Here is a 21,645-nt window from a genome sequence, read left to right on the forward strand (position 1 = left end):
ATTATCTTACACTACAGGGACTTCTTCCCCTTCCACATTTAAGAAATGGTTTGACAAATTGTTACAAATGATTCTGTGTCCTTTCATCCTGGGACTTGTATGTGATTCAGACCTTTGCAATCACTTGTCCATGAAGCATCATCCTAAGTTAAATAAAATCAGTCCACCAATTGGTATTAATTTACTGAGCTAATTCAGGGAAGTCAAATGATAGCTGGTATATGAAATGGAGGAGAAGACACCAACTAAGGCTGGCTCTTATACTAGCCTTGAATATACGACATATGATTGGAATGGGACAGAAGGATGTTAACTCTGCAGCTGGATTATGCCTGTCGACTGCAAGAGCAGAAAGACAGGTCACAGCTCTCAGGTCACTATCAATCCCACCTTTGCAAGCCCAGTGGGAGATGCACTGAGAAGTCCTGCCTTTATCTTCCCCTCCCACCTCTCTGTCCAACTTGGTTTGCTTTCCTTCCCCAGGAATCTGCCACTGCCTGTCAATGTGGCTAAAGTCACAAAAGTGCTATCCTTTGTGGTTGGGCAGCAGAGACAGAAGGAAGAAAGATAAAAAGCAGGCACAATACTTCCAGTTGGAATGTCTATTTATTACTCTGTTCAAGCAGGAGACTCGGTACCTCGTTGCTAATCTAATGTTTAAGACCAGGTGAGACTGACTTTTCATCTCAGAAAATCAAGAGATAAAATGAACGGATGGAGAGGTGAAGGTGAGGCCCAACATCAGCCACGTCATACAGAATGGCAGAGAAGACTCAAGGAGCTAAATGGTCAACTTCCCTGTTCCCAAATGTAGGTGCTAAGAATGAAAGAGTCAGAACATTCCAATAAGGGAGACAAGGAAATATTAACTGCCTTTCTACCATTGATGTGAGCTCTTGATATGCTAGATAGATAAGATATAGGTTTCCAGTTCCAAATAAAATTAGATGCAAATACCCAGTGTATTATATTACTTTATGCACAAGATTTGCATTGAATACATTTCAGATTGTGCAATAAATGTGACACAGTTGTGTAAAGAATACTCACATGCAAATTTGATATTTCTGGTTGAGCCAAGTTCAGAATAATAAAAACAGACATAAACTGTCAGAAATAGTCAGCAGATGAGCCAGCATCTCTGAAGAAAGGAGAGCTGACCTGATCATCAATGTTTCAGGTCAAAGAGATTAACTCCTAATTTCATCCCGTTCTCATATGGTGTAGAGGGGGAAGGATAAATGAAGGGATCAAAGTGCAGAAGTGAAGATGTGCAGTAGAATGGAAGATAGGAGGGCTTTAAGTGGCAGAAAGATGATGGTGCAATGCAAAGGGAGGGTGAGTAATGCAATGAGAAAGGCAACAAAAGGGGTGTAAAGTGTTAATTGTGTTTTTTGTTTTGTAGGATGTGAGTATCACTGGCAAGGTCAGGGTTCATTGACCACTGCAAACTGCCCTTGAAGATGATGGGGAACTCTATCTTTGAATCGATGCAGTTCATCTGCAGTTCAGACGTGTCGGAGGGAGGAGTGGTAGAATTTGAGGATCTTGACCCAATCTCTCTAAAGCAATGGTGATTTACTTCCAAATCAGGGTATCGTGTGGCATAGGTTTGATTTTGCAAACTATTGCCATTATCTATTTATTTGTTGGACTTGATTTTTGTTGGAGCCAAGATGGCGGTGGTAGCAGGGCAGGAAGTATTTGGGCTCTGTGCCTGTACGGTCCCGCTTTCCTTGCTGGCTGTTTTGGTTTTTCATTTCTCTCTTGCATCAAAGTTCACCTTTTCTTCCATTCTGCGGTTGCAATGGAGGAAGGGGGCAACTTGGTGCATTCGGATGTCCATTCTTCGTGGCCATAGCAGTTGTGGCTTTGTCGAAAGCTTCAACATGATGGGTCTGGTCTGTTCCCCTTGCTGGCAAAGTCAGTGATGACTTCATTCCCCGTGGCTATGGCAGCAATGTGGCAGCTTTGGGTGGCGACTGAAGTGGTACCAACTTGAGAGATAGCTTCAGCACCGGGTCTCGTTGGGTCCAATCTGTCCCTCCTTGCTATGGCAGCGATACAATGGCTTCAGTGGAGGCAGCATGGTGGATCGGTCCAGAAATCCTTGCTTTGGCAGCTTCAGCTGTGGCATTTCATAGCCACTGCAGGAACCCAGATTGCCATGGAGGGGACAAAAGGTGAACTTTGACCTAACTTTGTCTCAATTGTTTCTTTTTATAATTTCTCAAATCAAAATGGCACCGAATTGTGGTGACTTATTCACGTCTCACAAATTACAAGTGACAATAAATTGTTATTCTGTTCTGGAGTTTGCAGGTTTCGAAGGCGCTGTTGAAAGAGACTTGAAAAATTGATGTAGTGTATCTTGTTCATGGTACACACTGTTGCCACTTGGTGTAAGGAGTGAAGATGCAAGGTGGTGGGTGTTGTACCAATCAAGGAGGCTTGATGTTGATCTTCCTGAGTGTAGTTGGAGTTGCATTCATCCATGCAAGTGGAGTGTATTCATTCTACCACACTCCTTTACCTTGTAAATGGTGAACAGGCTTTGGGGAGTCAAAGGTCAAGATACTCACCATAGAATTCCCAGACTAGAAACTAATGTCACAGCCTCAGTGTTCATATAGCTGGTCTAATTATGTTTCTGTTCAATGATTATGCCAATACACTGATGCTGTAGGATTCAGTGATTGCATTAACATTGAATTTCAAGAGGAGATCATCAGATGCTCTCTTGTTGGAGATAGTTATTTCCTGGCATTTGGCAGGCAAGAATGTTACTTGCCACTAGTCAGTCCCAATTCTAATGATACCGGGTTTTATCGCATAAGGACACAGGCTGCTTTAGTATCTGAGGAGTCATAAATGGTTTTGAACATTGTGCACTCAAGAGTACACCCACAGCTCAACCTTACTATGGAGGGAAGATCATTTAAAGCTAATTGAAGTACATCATCATGATGCAGCATTGTCCTGAGGCTAGGTTGATAGGCTTCCAACAACCACAACCACCTTCTTACGTGCTCAGCATTAATTCAACCAAAGGATTGAATTTGGTTGTGCCCTGAAAGCTATCTAGGAGTTGGTTAGTTCAGTTGGCTGAACGACTGGTTTACAATGTAGAGTAATACCAAACAATACCAATACCAACCAAACAGTTCACTTTTAGAGTTAAAACAAAATGATTTTTTATTCTTTAAATAGTGGAATTTGGGGAGTTCTCTGTCACTCATACTTTAACGGATTACGAGGTGAGGTTAGTTTTTCTCAGTGTTTGGTTTAATTAGTAGAGGGGTTTACCGCCATGTCATAACAATACTGATGTGCTGAGATCTCCAGCATTGAGGTAGGGAATATTTGCTGAGCTTCCTCCTCTTGTTGATTGAAGGTGAGGTTCACAAATATACAATGTTCAAATGTTTGTTTAGTTCTAGCTGCAGAGAACTATGATGTTTATCAATTTCACATAAAACTCTATCCAAATTGGGTTGGGTATGATTCACTCAAATTGTGGGTTTATGGTGTGTAACGTCTGCAGTAGACCTGAGGGTCTTCCCATACCAGCAACCTAGTAAGCAGGAAGCATCAAGGTAATGGTATCAATCTGTGACGGCCACTCACATCCCAGAATCAAACTCATGCAAGGCACACAGAAGCTGACCATGTTGCAAAAACTAGAAGCAAGATAGAGGAGTGTAGTTACTGGAATCAGGGTGGATCTCACTGACTATGAAATCCTTGACTGAGGTTGTTAACATGGGCCAATCAGTATTAACAGGGGATTCAGAATCTCCTCATTGCAGAGGACTGACTCCGAGCTGGCTGGTCACAGCCAGTGTACTGTGCAGATGTAAGTAAAGGGGGACTTGGTGACGGGATATCAGCCTCTGTGCAGTTATTTCAAGGAGCAATCAGCAAGGTACCACCGAGAGGTGATAAGGGGGAAGAAAAATTGAATATGAAAATAAATCAGGATGAAATGCAAAAAAAAGAGCTTGTAAGGGATTTTATAAAAATGTAAAAAGGAAGAGAATAGCTAGACTAATCTTTGGACTCTTAGAAGCAGAGACAGGAGAAACGGTAAAGGCATTGAACAAAGTCCGTGTTTTCACCATGGAATATACAAGCATAATGCCAGATCTAAATGGTAACCTGGGGCTAAAAGCAGGAAATTAACATCATTAGTATCAACAGAGAAAAAGTATTGGACTAAAATTCCCAGTATGTGATAGCCTTCAGTGCAAGGCTCCAAAGGAGGTAGCAGGCAATCAGCGAACTATAATTTTCCAGAAGTCCTTTGGTTTGGGAACAATCCCAACAAATTGGAAATTTGCAAAAGCTTAAGTTAGGAGGAAGCAAGAAAACAGTCCTCTCCAGGCCAGTTAACTGACGGGAATTTATTATCAAAGAAGTCTTAATAAAGCACTTAGAAAAGCATAGGACAAGTAAATATGGTTTCACTGAAGGGGAACCCTGCTTGGCAAGTTTATTAGATCTGAGGGTGTAACTAGCCAGACAGATAAATGGGAACCAATGGACGATAAGAATGTATTTTGGAAATCAATTTGACTATGTGATGCCACACTAAAAGCTAATAGGCAAGATAAGGGCATCTCAGATATTTACGATATACGTTAATAACTTAGATGAAGAGGCCGAGAGTAATGTTACTAAATTTGCTAATGACAAAAGGTTAGGTGGAAATGTATATGATGTGAAAGGCACAGAGAGGCTGCAAAGAGTTATTGATAGGTGAAATGAGTGAGCAAAAAGATGAGAGTATAACGGAGGAACGTGTGACATTATTCACTCTGTTATGAGAACAGAAATGCAGAAAATTGTTTAAAAGATGTAGACATTCAAAGAGAATTGAGAGCACTCATACAGGAAAGTCAGCATGCAGATGCAGCAAGCAATTCAGAAGATAACTGCCATGTCGGCCATTGTTGCAAAGGGACTGGAGTACAGAAATAAGGAGGTCTTGCTAACATTGTTCAGGATTTTGGTGAGACCCCATCCGCAGTATTGAGTGCACTTTCAGTCTCCGATTGTGAAAGGATATATTTGTAGTGGAGGCATGAAAGTAAAGATTAATTGAAATAATCCCTTGGATAAGGGGGTCCACCTTATGATTAATGGTTGAGCAAATTAGGTGCATATTTTCTGGAGTTTAGAAGAACGAGAGGCAAATTCATTGAGACATACTAGATTCTGAAGGGATGGATACAGAGATTATTTGTGCTAGTCAGAAAATCTAAACACAGTGACACGACCTTAGGATAAAGGGCCCAATCGCTTAGGACTGAGGGGAGCACAGATTATGTCACTCCGAGTGGTGACGATACGGAATTCTCCACCCAAAGGACGTGGATGCTTTGGAGTTCCAAGAGACAGAAGTTTTCTGTCTCGGAATCAAACAATGTGGGGAGTGGGCAGGAAAGTGAAGATAAAAGCCAAGATCAGCCGTGATTATATTGAATGGAGGAGTAGGCCCAATGAGCCAAATGGCCTACTCCTGTTCTTATTTCTTGTCTCTGATATTCTAGTGTTGTGGTTCTGTTCACCGAGCTGGGAATTTGTGTTGCAGATGTTTTGTCCCCTGTCTAGGTGACATCCTCAGTGCTTGGGAGCCTCCTGTGAAGCACTTCTGTGATGTTTCCTCCAGCATTTATAGTGGTTTGTACCTGCCGCTTCCGGTTGTCAGTTCCAGCTGTCCGCTGCAGTGGCCGGTATATTGGGTCCAGGTCGATGTGCTTATTGATTGAATCTGTGGATGAGTGCCATGTCTCTAGGAATTCCCTGGCTGTTCTCTGTTTGGCTTGTCCTATAATAGTAGTGTTGTCCCAGTCGAATTCATGTTGCTTGTCATCTGCGTGTGTGGCTACTAAGGATAGCTGGTCGTGTCGTTTCGTAGCTAGTTGGTGTTCATGGATGCGGACCGTTAGCTGTCTTCCTGTTTGTCCTATGTAGTGTTTTGTGCAGTCCTTGCATGGGACTTTGTACACTACATTGGTTTTGCTCATGCTGGGTATTGGGTCCTTCATTCTGGTGAGTTGTTGTCTGAGAGTGGCTGTTGGTTTGTGTGCTGTTATGAATCCTAGTGGTCGCAGTAGTCTGGCTGTCAGTTCGGAAATGCTCCTGATGTATGGTAGTGTGGCTAGTCCTACACAGTCCTAGGCACACACAGACCAAGTCCTAAACTACGAAAGCAACCACCCCAACGCACACAAAAGAAGTTGCATCAAGACACTATTCAAAAGGGCCACAACACACTGCAGTACACCAAAACTGCAAAAAGAGGAAGAAGAACACCTATACAATGTATTCGCCAAAAACGGATACCTGCGCAATTTCGTCAACAGATGCCTAAGGGAAAGACAATGGAATGAGGACATGCCGCAACCCAAAGGACTAGCCACACTACCATACATCAAGAACATCTCTGAAATGACAGCCAGACTACTGCGACCACTAGGATTCATAACAGCACACAAACCAACAGCCACTCTCAGACAACAACTCACCAGAACGAAGGACCCAATACCCAGCATGAGCAAAACCAATGTAGTGTACAAAGTCACATGCAAGGACTGCACAAAACACTACATAGGACAAACAGGAAGACAGCTAACGGTCCGCATCCATGAACACCAACTAGCTACAAAACGACACGACCAGCTATCCTTAGTAGCCACACACGCAGATGACAAGCAACATGAATTCGACTGGGACAACACTACTATTATAGGACAAACCAAACAGAGAACAGCCAGGGAATTCCTAGAGGCATGGCACTCATCCACAGATTCAATCAATAAGCACATCGACCTGGACCCAATATACCGGCCACTGCAGCGGACAGCTGGAACTGACAACCGGAAGCGGCAGATACAAATCACTATAAATGCCGGAGGAAACATCACAGAAGCGCTTCACAGGAGGCTCCCAAGCACTGAGGATGTCACCGAGACAGGGGACGAAACGTCTGTAACACAATTCCCAGCTCGGTGAACAGAACCACAGCAACGAGCACCCGAGCTACCAATCTTCTCCCAAACTTTGGTTAAGGGGTGACCTTATAAAGCCATGTGAGATAAGGTAAAGAGCCAAGGTCTTTTCCCAAGGGTGGGGGAGTCCAAAGCTAGAGGGCACAGGTTTAAGGTAAGGGGGATAGATTTAAAAGGGGGGAACTTTTTCACACAGAGGGTGGTGCATGTATAGAATGAGCTGCCAAAGGAAGTGACAGAATTGAGTGCAATTACAACATTTAAAAAGTCATTTAGGGAGGTTCATGAATAGGAAAGGTTTCGAAGGATATGGGCTAAGCAGCAGATTCAAACCACTATAAATGCCAGAGGAAACAACACAGAAGCGCTTCACAGGAGGCTCCCAAGCACTGAGGATGTCACCTAGACAGGGGACGAAACATCTGCAACACAAACTCCCAGCTCGGCGAACAGAACCACAACAACGAGCACCCGAGCTACAAATCTTCTCACAGACTTTGAATATTCTAGTGTCGTGAGATGTCACTAGCAACATGGATGACAATGGTTAACTGTATATTTTGCAAGACTCCACTTCTGGTGAAGAGACTTGCCCAGTGAGAGCCAAGATCAGAGAGAATCAGCCACACCCAGATTTCCAATAGTTGAAATGAACGGCAAGCATCACAAATCAGAATAATTTTTTTGCCAGATTGCCAAATCAGCATGATTTGTATGCCTGGTTCCCAAATCAGCATGACCTCAGTACCTGATTCCCAAATCAGCATAATCTCAGTGCCCGATTCTCAAATCAACATGATCCCAGTGCCTGATTCCCAAATCAGCATGACCCCAGTGCCTGATTCCCAAATCAGCATGATCCCAGTGCCTGATTCTCAAATCAACATGATCAGTGCCTGATTCCAAAATCAACATGATCCCAGTGCCTGATTCCCAAATCAGCACGATCCCAATGCGATTCTCAAATCAGCATGACCCCAGTGCCTGATTCCCAAATCAGCATGATCCCAGTGCCTGATTCCAAAATCAACATGATCCCAGTGCCTGATTCCAAAATCAGCACGATCCCAATGCGATTGTCAAATCAGCATGATCCCAATGCCTGATTCCCAAATCAGTATGATCCCAGTGCCTCATTCTCAAATCAGCATGATCCCAGTGCCTCATTCTCAAATCAGCATTATATTGGTGTGAATCTGTGCTGCGATGAAGTGAAGATATTGACCAGATATGAAAAGTTGATCTCAAATGTAGACCCTAAAGTTTACAGTGCTTGATACGTGCTGTGGATTGAAGTCAGCAGCAGAATTCCAGGTGATGTAAGGCCTTGGCAATCCCTGACAAACCCACAAAGTCAACAGAACTGAAAACCCCTGCCAAAAACCACATGCATGCACTCACACTAGAACTTCTATGTTCTTGCAAGTTCCTAGAATGGCGACACATTCGAGATCCATGGCACAGCCTCCAATATCCAGAGAGATGCAGCTGGCTCCACTGTTTATCACAAATGTCAGAACAGTCATATCTGCGGGAGTAAGCCTGAAGTTTCGAAGCTCAAACTTGGACTTTAACTGTGCTGCAACTTCCTGAGCAAGATCACAGTCTTGTGTTTCATACACGCAGTGACACAACTCAATTATTTTTGGCCCAGTTAGGTTTGTGGTGGCCAACTTTTGCAAGTTCTGTAAAATGGCCTTCTGCTTAATTTGCACCCATGCTTCATTCTTGTTTGCTAATGTACTGAGGAACTGCTTACATCCCTTCGACGCTAACCCAGATAAAAATACATGAATGGCTGCGGTGAACTCATGTCTCAGGTCATTCTTTGATGTCCATTTTGACTTGAGGGAAAATGTGCGTTTTAGCACCTGGTCAGAAATGGTGTTGTCAATCATCTGGTGAAGTGCTGCCAGGAACTCCTGCAGGGTCAGGTGAATAAAGGCGTGTCCATTCTCCTGGTTCTGATCTATTGTCTTCACTTCAAAAGTGGTAAGAAATCCATACAAGGAAGCAAAGTCAACGATTTTTTCAGAAAGGAGGTCTCGCAAATAAAACACAGATTTACTCTCCTGCAGCCCTTTTATTGCAAGTTCGCAAAGTCCATGAATGTCTTCTCTGTGTTTGTTTAGCAACCGTGTTTCAGTATTAGCTCTAGCCCGCTTACTAGTGGTACCCTTGCTTAAAAATACGGTGAGCATTTTGATGTAGAACTGCGTCATTGTGTGAGGTAGCTTGGGTTCTGCAGTGCATGGAGTTAACAAGCGCTCAAGACAGAGAAAAACTATCCAGCACATGGCAGGAATGTAGCACATGTTTAAAATCTTTCTATTCTTCTGCAAGTGGCAGATTGCTTGATGATTTTGTTTACTGTCTCTGAAAAATCGACGTGCATACTCTTCGATTTTACTTTGGTTGAACCCTGAGACTTCTCCCACCTGACCCACCACATCTAAAGGCAAGGAGAGGACGTCTTTTGGTCTGGATGTTATTAGGATCGTACAGCCTGGGAGCAGTTTGCCGTTATACAGGCTGGAAAATAACTGTCCCACTGACAGTGGAGCCATGGGGTCATTGGAAACAGGGGCGGTGTGAACAGAGGCCTTCCCCGCAAACTCATCGAAGCCATCAAACAGGATTAATATCTTCTCTGGATTTCCTATGATGAATCGAAATACAGCATGGGAGTTCCTTTGTGGCTGAAGGAACAAGTCAAACAGCATACTCTTCAGATCTATGCTCTTATTGATCAGATTGAGTTGGCGAAACTCAAACAAAAATACATACTGGAAATGACTGAGAGTCCCTTGTGCCCACTCGTAGCAAACTTTGTGCATCAACTTTGTCTTTCCAGTTCCCGCTTTTCCAAGTAGGATGTGCACTCTACAGTTGGAGACGTGTTTTTTGCTCAGGAACTCCGTTAGGTTTGCAACTGTGTCCTGATTCTCTTCAAGCCCTGGTGAACTGAGTACATCATCGCGGCTAGCATCGATTCTCTCCTTCAGTTTGGCCACATTTCCATCTTTCATGGTCAGACTCCTAAACGTCTGGTCAATGATTACTTGTTTCATTTGGTCTTCTTTCGCCATATTGGCCTCATACTTCTCAGAGACACACTTTACCATTAACGATTTGTAATCTTCTGCAAAGTCTGCCAACACAAAACATAAAAAGTCTGAAAAATGAAAACTCTACAAGAATGGTTTACAGCACATCTGTACCATTAAAAATTTGCTGCACATTCATTGAGTTTTCCAGTATCCTGGCCAAAGTTATCTCTTCATGAAACTTACTGTATAAAAAGATTCGGATCTTTGTAATATTGCTATTTGCAGGAGCTCACTGTTTTTTATTTATGGGATGTGCAAGCACACTGGATTGACCTAATTGGATGGTTAGGTCAGCATTTATTGCCTGTCTCTAACTGCTCTGGGTGGCGTGGTGATGCGTTATCTGCCTGAACTGCTGCAGAGGTACAGGGACAACCACTGCATTGTCAGGAAGTTGCAGGATTTTGAAGCAGTGATACTGAAGGTACAGGGATGTTTTCCAAGTCAGGATGCTTAGAGTTGGAGAAGAGCATGCAGAAGGTGGTATTCCCATCCTTCTACATGGCAGAGGTCACAGGTTTGGAAGGTGCTGTTGGAGGAGACTTGGTAAGTTGCTGCAGTCCATCTTGTAGATGGTACTCACTGCTGCTACTGTGCATCTGTGGTGAAGACAGCGAATGCTGAAGATGTAGGTTGGAGTGAAGATCAAGCGGGTTGCTTTGTCCTGGATGGTGATGAGCTTCTTGAGTGTTGTTGAAGCCACACCCATCCAGGCAATTGGGGAGTATTCCATCACACTCCTGACTTGTAAATGGTGGACAGTTTTTGGGGAGTCAGGAGCTAAGTTACTTGGTGCAGTTGTCTCAGGATAACTCCTACCTAACTGTATCCCACTGTGCCACCACCTCTGCGGAGTCTGTCCAGCACATGGGCCAGGACATATCCAGGGATGGTGATAGTGCTGTCTGGGACATTGTCGGTCAGGTATGGTTCTGTGAGGATGACTATGTCAGGCTGTTGCTTGACTCGTCTATGCAACAACTCTCTTAATTTCAGCATTAGCTCCCCCATATTGGCGAAGAATACTTTGCAAGGTCAACAGAGCTGTGTTTGTTAATGCCAGACCAGTTGCAGTTTTTAGACTTTGTGGAGTTTGATATAACTGCTAGCTTCTTCCAAGGGCAGTTAAGAGGCAACCACATCATTGTGGGTCTGCAGTCATATATAGGCCAGATTATTTTCCCTAAAGACTATGAGTGAGACAGATAGGTTTTAAAATAATTGACAGTGGTTGTAATTAGGCTAGCTTTTAATTACAGATTTTATTGAATTCAAATTCTACCCTCTGCCACAAGGGATTCAAAGTCGAGTCCTCAGAACATTAGCCCAGGACTCTGAACTGCCAGTACCAGGCAGTACTACTGCCTGCACTGAAATGTGGCAACTGAGCTTCCTACATTGCAAGGCAGACCACACTTTAGAAGTACCTCATTGGTTGTAAAGCACTTTCGTAAGAAGGCACTGTATAAATGCAAGCCTTTCTTTAATTATGTTGCATCTTACGTATTGCATCTAAAATTTGAGTGGGTCACCCTATGTATATCATATCCCAGCATCACACTTCTGCTGAAGATAAGTTTGTGGTAACTGAGGTCCAAATTGATTTATTAACTTGGCTTACAGTTGATGATAATTAGAGGAAATTTGACTTAGTTAATATGAGTAAGGAACAAATATGCAGCAGAACACCGAGTTATCAAATTGCACAGCTCCCTGTTTGAAAGCTAGCAATCACAGAATAGCACGTGGCAGGAAGCAAAGCATTCAATTGTTCCACAATCATTCGGACTGTAGTTTCACATGCTATCGTGAACATTTTCCTCAGCTGAAACTCAAAGCAAAGTAGCATTTAAAATGTTAATAAAAATGTTAATTTCTACTCCTAAGGTTACTTCAGTGGTGCATTAAATCCCTGACAAAGACTTAACCCCTTTGAGAAACTGGGACTCAATTATGAATACTGGCTGGAAGCTTGGCTTATCATGTAGTTTGCTAAGAAGTGAGGGAGTAGAAAGGGTGAACGTTAGAGGATTTGTAACAGATAGGATAAGGCTTTGTTGGCAAATTGGTTTATGGTTCATCCAGGTTGACCACTTTCCACCTGGTAAAAACTTTACCCACTTCCATTTTGTCCCAGAATGCCAGTTAGGCTCCCTCTCGTTTGAGACTCGTGAACACCATCACTTAACACACTGGACATTTTTGTGATAGACAGCAAGATCAGCCATGCACCCAGCATGCCAAAATCTGCTGCTTGTAAGCCTTACCACAGTTCATCACTTTCTAAATTTGGAATAGTGTAAAATAGGTAAATTGATCTTCCAGCTGTCAGTATGAAGATGCAATAACTCAGCCTATAATTGCTATAAGAGATCAATTACAAGGTATAATGAACATGTATGCTCAATGTCTATTGTATGCTAACTAACATTTTGGAAGTAAACTCTGTGGGAGAAATTTGTTCACTAACATTACTGCTAACATACAGGTATTAAATGCAGGATGTTGCATGACTGTGTAATAACAGCCCAATGTGCCGCACACTCCAGGTCTGCATTTTCTCCCTATCAGCGGTGTCCTGTTGACTTTCTGATCTTCATAAACTGACCTTGCTCCATGGAAGGAAGCAGGGATTCAAGAGGAGCTGACAATTTGTACAACACTCCCTCAACTGCCTTCACAATAGGCCTTTGTTTGACCATTTAATTCCCAAGAAAGACCATGAGCAATGAGTTTACTGGGACAGGCCAGGCAGAATGCAGCTTGTTCTTAATAAATAAATATCACAAGGTCTCCATAGCCCAGCCCTGAGCAATGGTAATACATGCTGGTTGGATAATCACAGTATTGAAATAGCCTTCTACAAAAGGTTACAGCAGATTTGAAGATTTCAGAATGCATCCACAAATTGCAAATAGATCTTCCATATTCCAGCCTACCCTCAACAGTCTAGTGCAGGCTGTAACATCAGTCCCTCAGTTTGTGCTGCAGTGTTGCTGAAAGTGAGGGTGTGCCCTGGAGGGAGTGACAGTAGATCCTTGAAGGATGGGTTTGCTGTCCTCTCATGATGGCTGCTTTGGTGGTTCCTCAACTGCCACTTGCTCAGTGCCCTGGCTCTTGCCAGGCAGATATCCAGCTAGAAAGCTGCCACCCATGCTGAGGTAGTGCAGTCCTCTAGGCCTAGAGTTGTGTGAAGATGACCTGCAAGCTTAGCTGTGGTCTCCTCAACTGAAAGTCTTTCATCTACAATCACAAGCACTATGATAGGCAAAGACACCTGGAGGACAGGAATATAGAAGAGCTTGGCTTTGTATGCAATGTTGGATGATTTGATTGATAAGCATTACACAGACTGACAGACATTGGAATCTGCCTTTCCTACACATTTCCAATACTCACTCCCATTCTGTGCACTTATCCTGAATGGCATCCAGCACAGCCTGCACCAAAGTGTGCAATCGCTTGCAAAATGATGAACCGCCAGTGGACATTTTGTATCCAAATTTTACAGCCATAGAATTTAAAAGCATAGAATGCTTTCAGCCCGTTGTGAGCTTCATAAGAGCTTTCCAAATGGTCCAATCCCCTACCCTTTCCCTGCACATCTTCCCTAAACAGAAACAAAACTTGCTGGAAAAGCTCAGCACATCTGGCAGCATCTGTGGAGAGAAAACAAGAGTTAAAGCTCGGGTCGAGTGACCCTTCCTCAGAACCTTTCCTATCCTAGCACATACACATTTCGCTTCTGAAAGATATTCTTGAACCTCCTTTTATAATGAATTCCAGATTGTTGCAGCTTGTTGTGCAAAATCCAAACTCTTCCTCTCCTACAGTTTCTTTTGCTGATTATCTTAAATCTGGATCTTTCGATGATTTGTTCTCCAGTCACTGGGGACAATTTGCTCTTACATTCTCGAACAGCGCCCCACATAATTTGGAATATCTTCTTTCAATCTCTCATTTATCTTCAGCTTCTCTGCTCAATCCCAATTCCTCTCATCTCTCCACATCTCTGAAGTGCTTCATCCCTCTGAAGGAACCTGACTTCCTTTCTGATGAGTTGAGCCTTGAATTAGACACATCACACTAGCTGAAGCCCAATAATTGTTATAGATTTAGTAGAATGTACTTGCTTTTGTACTCTGTGCCACTATTGGTAAAGAGAAAGAACAAATGAACTTAGAAATAGTATGAAATATAAAAACTACCTGATATTGCTGGCAAATTCAAATACTCCTCTCCTGCTTGAAATGACATGTCCACTTCTTGAGACTCTGTGAAAGGAGCTGTAGAACAGGATTTTACTTCTCTAGCTTGGCAAGAATTAGCTTAAACAGAACAGGAAAGAATACATTTTAAGGTTTACATATGAACGTCTTTCAAATGCCCCACATAAATACAGCTAGGGAGAATCAAGACTTGATTCTTTCAAACACTCCATAATTATGTAATCTAATACAGAGATTCCAAAAAAAGGGTAATAAGCATAGTTAACTAAGGGGAAAAGACTCTGGAAAATAGATCTCCCTTGGGTGCTTAATTCAAGAGATTATATTTCAATAGTGAGATCAGATGGCTAAGTCATTAATCTCAACAAAGACCATTAATTTCAATTATTCAACCAAACGCAGGCCAATACCTTCCTTGTTGCTGAGTTCAATTCTTGTAATAACCAACCTATCGTCAAAGTGTCACTAAGGGACTACAGTGAACATTCAGGGCTAGATAACAAAGTGCAGTCTTGTTCCCAGAACCGATCAGGTATCCAACTTGGAAAAAGCAATGGTGTGCAACATAGATTCTGGCCTACAGTGTGACTCCAGTCCAAGTCAGGGGGCTCAATTTGCACAGGCCCAGGCTGAGGAGCCAGGAGATAGGGGAGAGGAAAATAGAGTCGTAACTTTATTAGGACAGGCCCCTAATGCATTCCGCCAACAGAGTAAGTTCTTGCAGGGGTGGACCATCATGCAGGTGGGTTGCCCCCATGACCATGACTGATTCTGTCCAACAAAGACAAGGCCATACCTCACAGCCCCAACAATCCATGTTATCAGATTTTCCTAGCACCTTCGCCTCCTTTAAATTCTTATATTTGCAGCTTCAAAGGAGTTGTGATTTAGAGGCGGGATCTGCCAGGGTTCCAGAGTTGCTGGTTCTCTGATTGAGCCTGTAGGACTGAGAGATCACACCCACACTCCTAAACTGGGGCAATGGAGCAAATTAGGAGGCGATTTTCAGGAATATTCCTGTGTCAGTAATGTTTATGTTGCAGATCACCCTACTGAAAGCTTGTGAATCCTCCTTTCTATATGTCTATTCTATATGTCTACAGGCCTGTTCAGTCATTAGTGGTAAAGGATGAACCACCAATTTAGCAACTTAGCGAGGACTGAGGTTATCTTAACAACAGAATGTACATTATTGGATGATTTCAATAGGTACTTTGAATAGTTTGATGTTATCATTAAGACTAACAGGAGCTATAGATGACACATTGGAATCTCTGGAGCTATAGATGACACATTGGGAGCTAGACTGTCCATCCAAACTGTGTAACATGATCAGACTGGGTATAGCCTAATACAATCTCTAACATTTACATTTTCAGAACAATTCCTTTAATCAAACTGGTTGGCAACTGCAAGCTTGGGAACCAAGGCTCTATCCCAAAACCCATCGAAAACAGTATATAGTATAGTATATAGTCCCAGGGCAAATGCCTGCCACCAAACCATCTACCAAGTGCAAGTTGCTACCGCAATTCTACTATCTCTACATTAATACTGGTGTTTCAGTTTACCTTTTCTCACTCGTTTTACTTTGGCAGATTTCTGGTTTGCCGCTTTTGCTGCTTTACGTTTTCTTCCAGTCTGTGGGTTATCTAAAGAAGTTGCCAAAATATTAAAGACATTTTAGTGAAGAGGTTAAGAAGGAATGTTAGTTCAGGGCATCAAGACCAACATAAAATTACTCAGATTGTTGGAAATTTGATCAGAGCATTTCTTATGCTAAGTTGCAAACTATTTCTAGGCGAAAGTGAGGATCGCAGATGCTGGAGATTAAAGTCAAGATTAGAGTGGTGCTGGAAAAGCACAGCAGGTCAGGCAGCATCCAAGAGCAGGAAAATTGAAGTTTCAGGCAAGAGCCCTTCATCAGGAATGAGGCTGGAAGCCTCGGGGGTGGGGCTGGGGAGAAGGTAGTTGAGAGTGCAATAGGTGGATGAAAAAAGGGGTATAGATCGGAGAGGAGGGTGGAGCAGATAGGTGGGAAGGGAGATTGGCAGGTAGGACAGGTCATGAGGATGGTGCTGAGCTGGAAGGTTGGAAGTGGGGTAAGGTGGGGAGAGGGGAAATGAGGAAACTGGTGAAGTCCACATTGATGCCCTGGGGTTGTAGGGTTCCGAGGCAGAAGATGAGGCGTTCTTCCTCCAGGCGTCAGGCGGTGAGGGAGTGGCAGTGGAGGAAGCCCAGGATCTGCATGTCCTCAGCAGAGTGGGAGGGAGAGTTGAAATGTTTCGGCCACAGGGCGATGGGGTTGATTGGTGAGGGTATCGTGAAGATGTTCCCTAAAGCGCTCTGTGAGAAGCCGTCCAGTCTCCCCAATGTAACAGAGATGAGGAGCAACGGATACAATAAATGACATGTGTGCAGTGCAGGTGAAACTTTGATGGATGTGGAAGGCTCCTTTGGGGCCTTGTATGGAGGTGAGGGAGGAGGTGTGGGCACAGGTTTTGCAATTCCTGCAGTGGCAGGGGAAGGTGCCAGGAGGAGAGGGTGGGTTGTTGGGGGGGGCATGGACCTGACCAGGTAGTCACGGATAGGGATGGAGAAGGAAATATATGCCTGGTGGTGGGGTCCATTTGGAGGTGGTGCAAATGTCGGCGGATGATGCGGTTTATGCCGAGTTTGGTGGGGTGAGGATTGGGGGGGGAGGGGGTTCTGTCCTTGTTGTGGTGCTCATCGCTAACTACTCACATACAGACATTACCGCTGGGTCAAAAGGTAGAAGTTTTATATTCCATCCCACAGACCGAAGAGTAAAGTCTCAGGTGACTCTCCACGGCAGTACAGGGGTGCTGTACCATCAGAGGTGCCACTGACTGGTTGAGGAGTCAAACCAAGATCCCATCTGCTTTCTCTCAGAGATTGTGCAACATGACGTTGAAGAAAGGAGGTGGGGGAGTTATTCTCAACATCCTGACCTATGTTTAACCTTCAATCAACATCAGTGAAGAACACAACTAGTCATGAACCTCATTGCTGCTTGCAGGCCTTTGCTGTAGAACAGCTGCTGTATTTCTTATACAGATCAAAGTCTTGCTTATTTTGTTTTATGTTTGCTGAACACCAGGTCTCTGTCAAATTGCTGGCACTGTAGAATCTGCCATGGAGTAGACTGGGATGTTTGCTATTTAACTTGGGTTTCATCTGAATGAAATAGTCAGCCTTTACTGTCACATGCCCAGAAAAATAGGTATCATTTAATTCATCTGGAGATCAGAAAAGGATAATCTGTACATTTCTATTTTAAAATATCTAAATCTAAGTATTGTAACTTTGTTTAAAAGAGAGATCCATCACAAAGTAAGCAATCTGTGGATTTTATTCGGATTGTTAAGTTTCTGAGTGAGTGTTTTTTGTGACTACCCAAACAAAAGACTGATTGGATTACCAAATGAGTGACAAGGTTCTCATCTTCACATTTTTTGTGTAAATAGATGCATTTCAGGGTCTTGTAATTGATCCAAACATTTACATTGCTACTGGTTACCAATGACATGCACAAAGTACTTCTGCGAGTTGTTTCAGGGGTAGAAATAAATTTGGCAATATTGTCATAATAGCTAAAGCTTTCACCACACTAATTCCAGAGCAAGTCCTGGGTTGCATGTTTGTTTTGTCCCATCATTTCTAACATTAGGAACAGAATGGGGCAAGTTAGTCCCTTGAGTCTTGTTCTACCTTTGATTACCAAAATTCTATTAATAGCAGATTTTAAATTAACAATTTTAATCAGATAATGACCAACTAAGGCAATGGCCTAGTGGTATTATCGCTAGACTATTAATCCATAAGTCCAGATAACATTCTGGGGAAATGGGTTCAAATCCCAACATGGCAGATGATGGAATTTGAATTCAATAAAAATCAGGAATTAAGTGTCTTCTTCTTAGAAGAATGGCAATCCAGCTGGGAGAGATGAGCATGCTCACTGTAGAAGTGGAACAGTCATGAGACTAGGAGGATTGGGAGCAATTCAGAACATAGCAAAGAATGAATTGAAGACACTGAAAATGGGAAAAAAGAGATTGAATGAGTGAAGAACATAAAGATAGACTGTCAACACTTCTTTAGGTACGTGAACAGTACATTTTGGAATCCTTGACATCAGAGGACTGTGGAAGCTCAATCATTCAGAGAAAAGTCGAGAGATTTCCAGAGACAATGACATCAAAGGATCTAGTGCAAGTAAGCAGTATTGATTATTTCTGTACTTAAAGTCCTTTTTAGAAAACTGAAACGACTTCAGTGGGTGCCTCAACACTGTCCCCCTCTGTAGTGATTGGAAGCAGTGTCAGGTGGATCTCATTGATATGAGATCCTTGATTGGGGTTGTTAACCTGGCCAATCAGGGAGCCCTGGCTGACAGATATAAACAGGGGATCCCCCTTCACTGTTTTGATCACACAGCACTAAAAAAAAAATGGGGGAAGCACTACCGCACTTAGGTGGTAAAAAAAAGAAAAAGAAAAAGAAATAAACAGGGGATTCAGAGAGTCTCCTCAGTCTAAGGAATGGCTTTGAGCTGGCTGGTCACATGCAAAAAAAGAGCAACTTGGTGACAGGATACCAGCCTCTGTAGATCCTCCCACAGGAGGCATGGTCTTCTCTATCATCCTTCTACGACTACAGCAAAATGCAGGGCTGGCATCCATAAATGATTCCAACTGGAGAGTTAGTCTAAAATCTGGTCTGAATGGAATACTCTTCAGAGGACTGGTGCAGATGTGATGGGCTGAATGGCCACTTTCTGCACCGTGATTTCTCTTTCACTTTCTATGATTCTAAAAAGGATCTATGCTATGGTTTCCACCCTTACCTGTTGCAACTAATTCTACTTCAGAGTTTGTGGCACCACTGGAATTGGATTCACTCAGCTCCCGTGACCACAAAACTGGAAAGAAAAAAAAAGCGTTTATATCAGTCACATTAGTTATATTCTCATAAATGTGCAGAACTGTATTTGACCAACTGACTGACAGATATAATCAACTATAATATAAGCCTTAAGTGATCCCCTTGGGGAAACTAGACTAATATGTGTGCCTTTCTAATTTTATATAACCTCAAACCATCTGAAAACGTCATGGTATTCGGATCATAAACAAGATTTGAACATGTAAATTAAGAAAACAGCGGAGCACATTAAGTCAGCATTCCGTTCAGATCACTTTAATTTAAATAAGGTAATTCAAAATGTTTCTCACTTATTTTCTTTTTACTCTTTCCTCTTATCTGCTGCTCCACAATCAACTGAAAATTGAATTTCATGTCTATATTTGGACCTGGTGAAAGTGAGCCACTGTTCATTCACAGTATGCAATCAGACCTAGAGAATGGCACCCCATTCTCATCCCTGATAATTGCTGGGAAATTTCTTTTGAGACATGTAGACATGCTCAAAAACTAGTTATAATCTAGTCATTTCTGTGTCGGAAAAGGAAATTTAAAATCATAAGAAGTCAATTCAATCTCAGCATCTGTGCACTGGTGGCAAAGTCATCCTTTATTGACCAATCCTGGGTGACCTTCAACAGGATGTAGTCAATGCCTTCTTTAACCATAGCGATGTGTGATGTGAAGGTACTCCCACAGCACTATTTGATAACGAATACCAGGATTTCAACTCAAGATGAAGGGTAGGTTACATATATCCAAGTCAGAATGGTGTGTGCAATTGAGGGGAACTTTGAGATGATGATGTTTCTCTGCATTTGCTGCCTTTGTCCTTCTAAAAGATAGTGGTCATAGTTTAGGAGGTGCTGTCACTGTATCTTAACAGTAAGCTGTAAAATGTGATCTACATTACATCTTATCTCTGCCACAGCTGCACTAAGTGGTCCCCGTGTTGAATATATAAAGAAGAAATTTTTCAGAGCTCAATACAGATCCCTTTCCACATGTTTAAACTACAGTTGCAATGACATGGAAAACAGTTATAGTATAAAGAAATGTTAAGTCCTGAGTTATAGTTTAATGCAACCTAAGCCACAGAATAAGACCATGCTCTTTCCTCATCTAGCAATCCCTCTGTTTGACAAAGTGAACCAACTCCAAACAGCTTGGATAATAACTGACCAAATACAAAAGCATAGTGCTCCTTTTTAAACAGTGTGGATTCCGGTGGTCTTTAGGTTGTAATCTATTTTAATCACAGCACCAAGTACCTTCATGATCTCCAGCTGCCATAAACAAATTCTCCAGGCGCATTGGAAATATGCCATCCTGTATCCTGATAATGAGAGTTTCGAAGAATTTCTTGCAGGTCTCATTATCTTTGGTCATCAATTTGTTTAGCAGTATTGAAACCTTTTCCACGTTTGTTCTTTTGCTCATGATAAGATCCAGTTCCCCCTTACTAAGGATACCCTTAGCCTCTTCAAGAACGCAGTCAGCTTCCGGACTGAGGCATTCCACTATTTGACCATAGTTGCTCTCCAACACTTCCTTAATTCCACTGGTGCTCATCCTAGCAAAGAAACCACATTGACAAGTTGGAAATAATATTAGAGATTTAAAATATTCAAATATCCTTTGTATTTGAATAAAAGAAAATTTGCCAAGGCAAACTTCAGTTAAAGCTTATTTAAACAGTGTTTTTATATATAGCAAACTTTGTTTTAACGGGTAATTTGTGATGGTTACCCTCAATAAACTGGCAATTATGGGATTATGATTAGGTGGACATATTGATCAGCTGGCACACTCCTGGTCCCATAGGTGATGGTTAATAAAAATTTGCTGTAGCAATTTTACTGTAGTGAAGGATTTCATAACACTAAATTTAAAATCATTAATGTCTTCAGTTGAGGATTTTGACAAAACATGCAGTCATACCAGCACTGACAGTCTTCTCTGAAGTTCATGCAAGGAAGTTTAATTTGATACCATTCCCCACCTCTACAAATTGCTTCATGAATTGTCAATTCATCTCATAACCAGTTGTCATTGATTACATTTCAGTACAACACATTGTTGTTTTGTATTTACTATGTAACTTTATAAAGGGAGGACAGTTAGGTGTCAATTATGTACTGAGGGCTCATTTCATTCCACAACCTTATGTCTGATGCTAAATCTATCCAGAGAAGAAGTCGACTTTGAAGTGAAACACAGTGAGAATCCCTTGTCCATGAGCCTAATTCTGGACTTCCACTACACCCAAGGTTAGTACAAAATGAAATGTCTCTACAAAAGATGTACAAATATAAGAACAAGGAGCTGACGTTAGCAATTCAGCCC

The 21,645-nt window shown here is 42.4% G+C and overlaps 1 protein-coding gene across 11 annotated transcripts in view; it reads right to left on the minus strand.

Moving 5' to 3' along the window:
- The window catches only part of nlrc5 (NLR family, CARD domain containing 5), a 179,509-nt gene that overhangs the window by 116,172 nt on the left and 41,692 nt on the right, over nucleotides 1–21,645 (minus strand). For 10 of the 11 annotated variants that reach the window (XR_015759976.1, XR_015759975.1, XR_015759977.1 and 7 more), the window contains 5 exons: nucleotides 20,571–20,872; nucleotides 19,223–19,297; nucleotides 15,924–16,004; nucleotides 14,332–14,451; nucleotides 8,415–10,164 (listed from right to left, as the gene is read on the minus strand). Coding sequence is in view for 8 of the 11 variants with exons in the window: in XM_087995971.1 (XP_087852097.1) it covers nucleotides 8,415–10,164; nucleotides 14,332–14,451; nucleotides 15,924–16,004; nucleotides 19,223–19,297; nucleotides 20,571–20,872 (2,328 nt within the window). In the remaining 3 variants the exon portion in view is untranslated. The remainder of the gene's footprint in view (nucleotides 1–8,414; nucleotides 10,165–14,331; nucleotides 14,452–15,923; nucleotides 16,005–19,222; nucleotides 19,298–20,570; nucleotides 20,873–21,645) is intronic. The other variant, XM_043707152.2, reaches the window with a different exon arrangement.

The sequence above is a fragment of the Chiloscyllium plagiosum genome, unplaced genomic scaffold, assembly GCF_037043375.1.
Source record: "Chiloscyllium plagiosum isolate Xiang-an unplaced genomic scaffold, Cpla_swu_hap1 HiC_scaffold_17, whole genome shotgun sequence".
Taxonomy (NCBI): Eukaryota; Metazoa; Chordata; class Chondrichthyes; order Orectolobiformes; family Hemiscylliidae; genus Chiloscyllium; species Chiloscyllium plagiosum.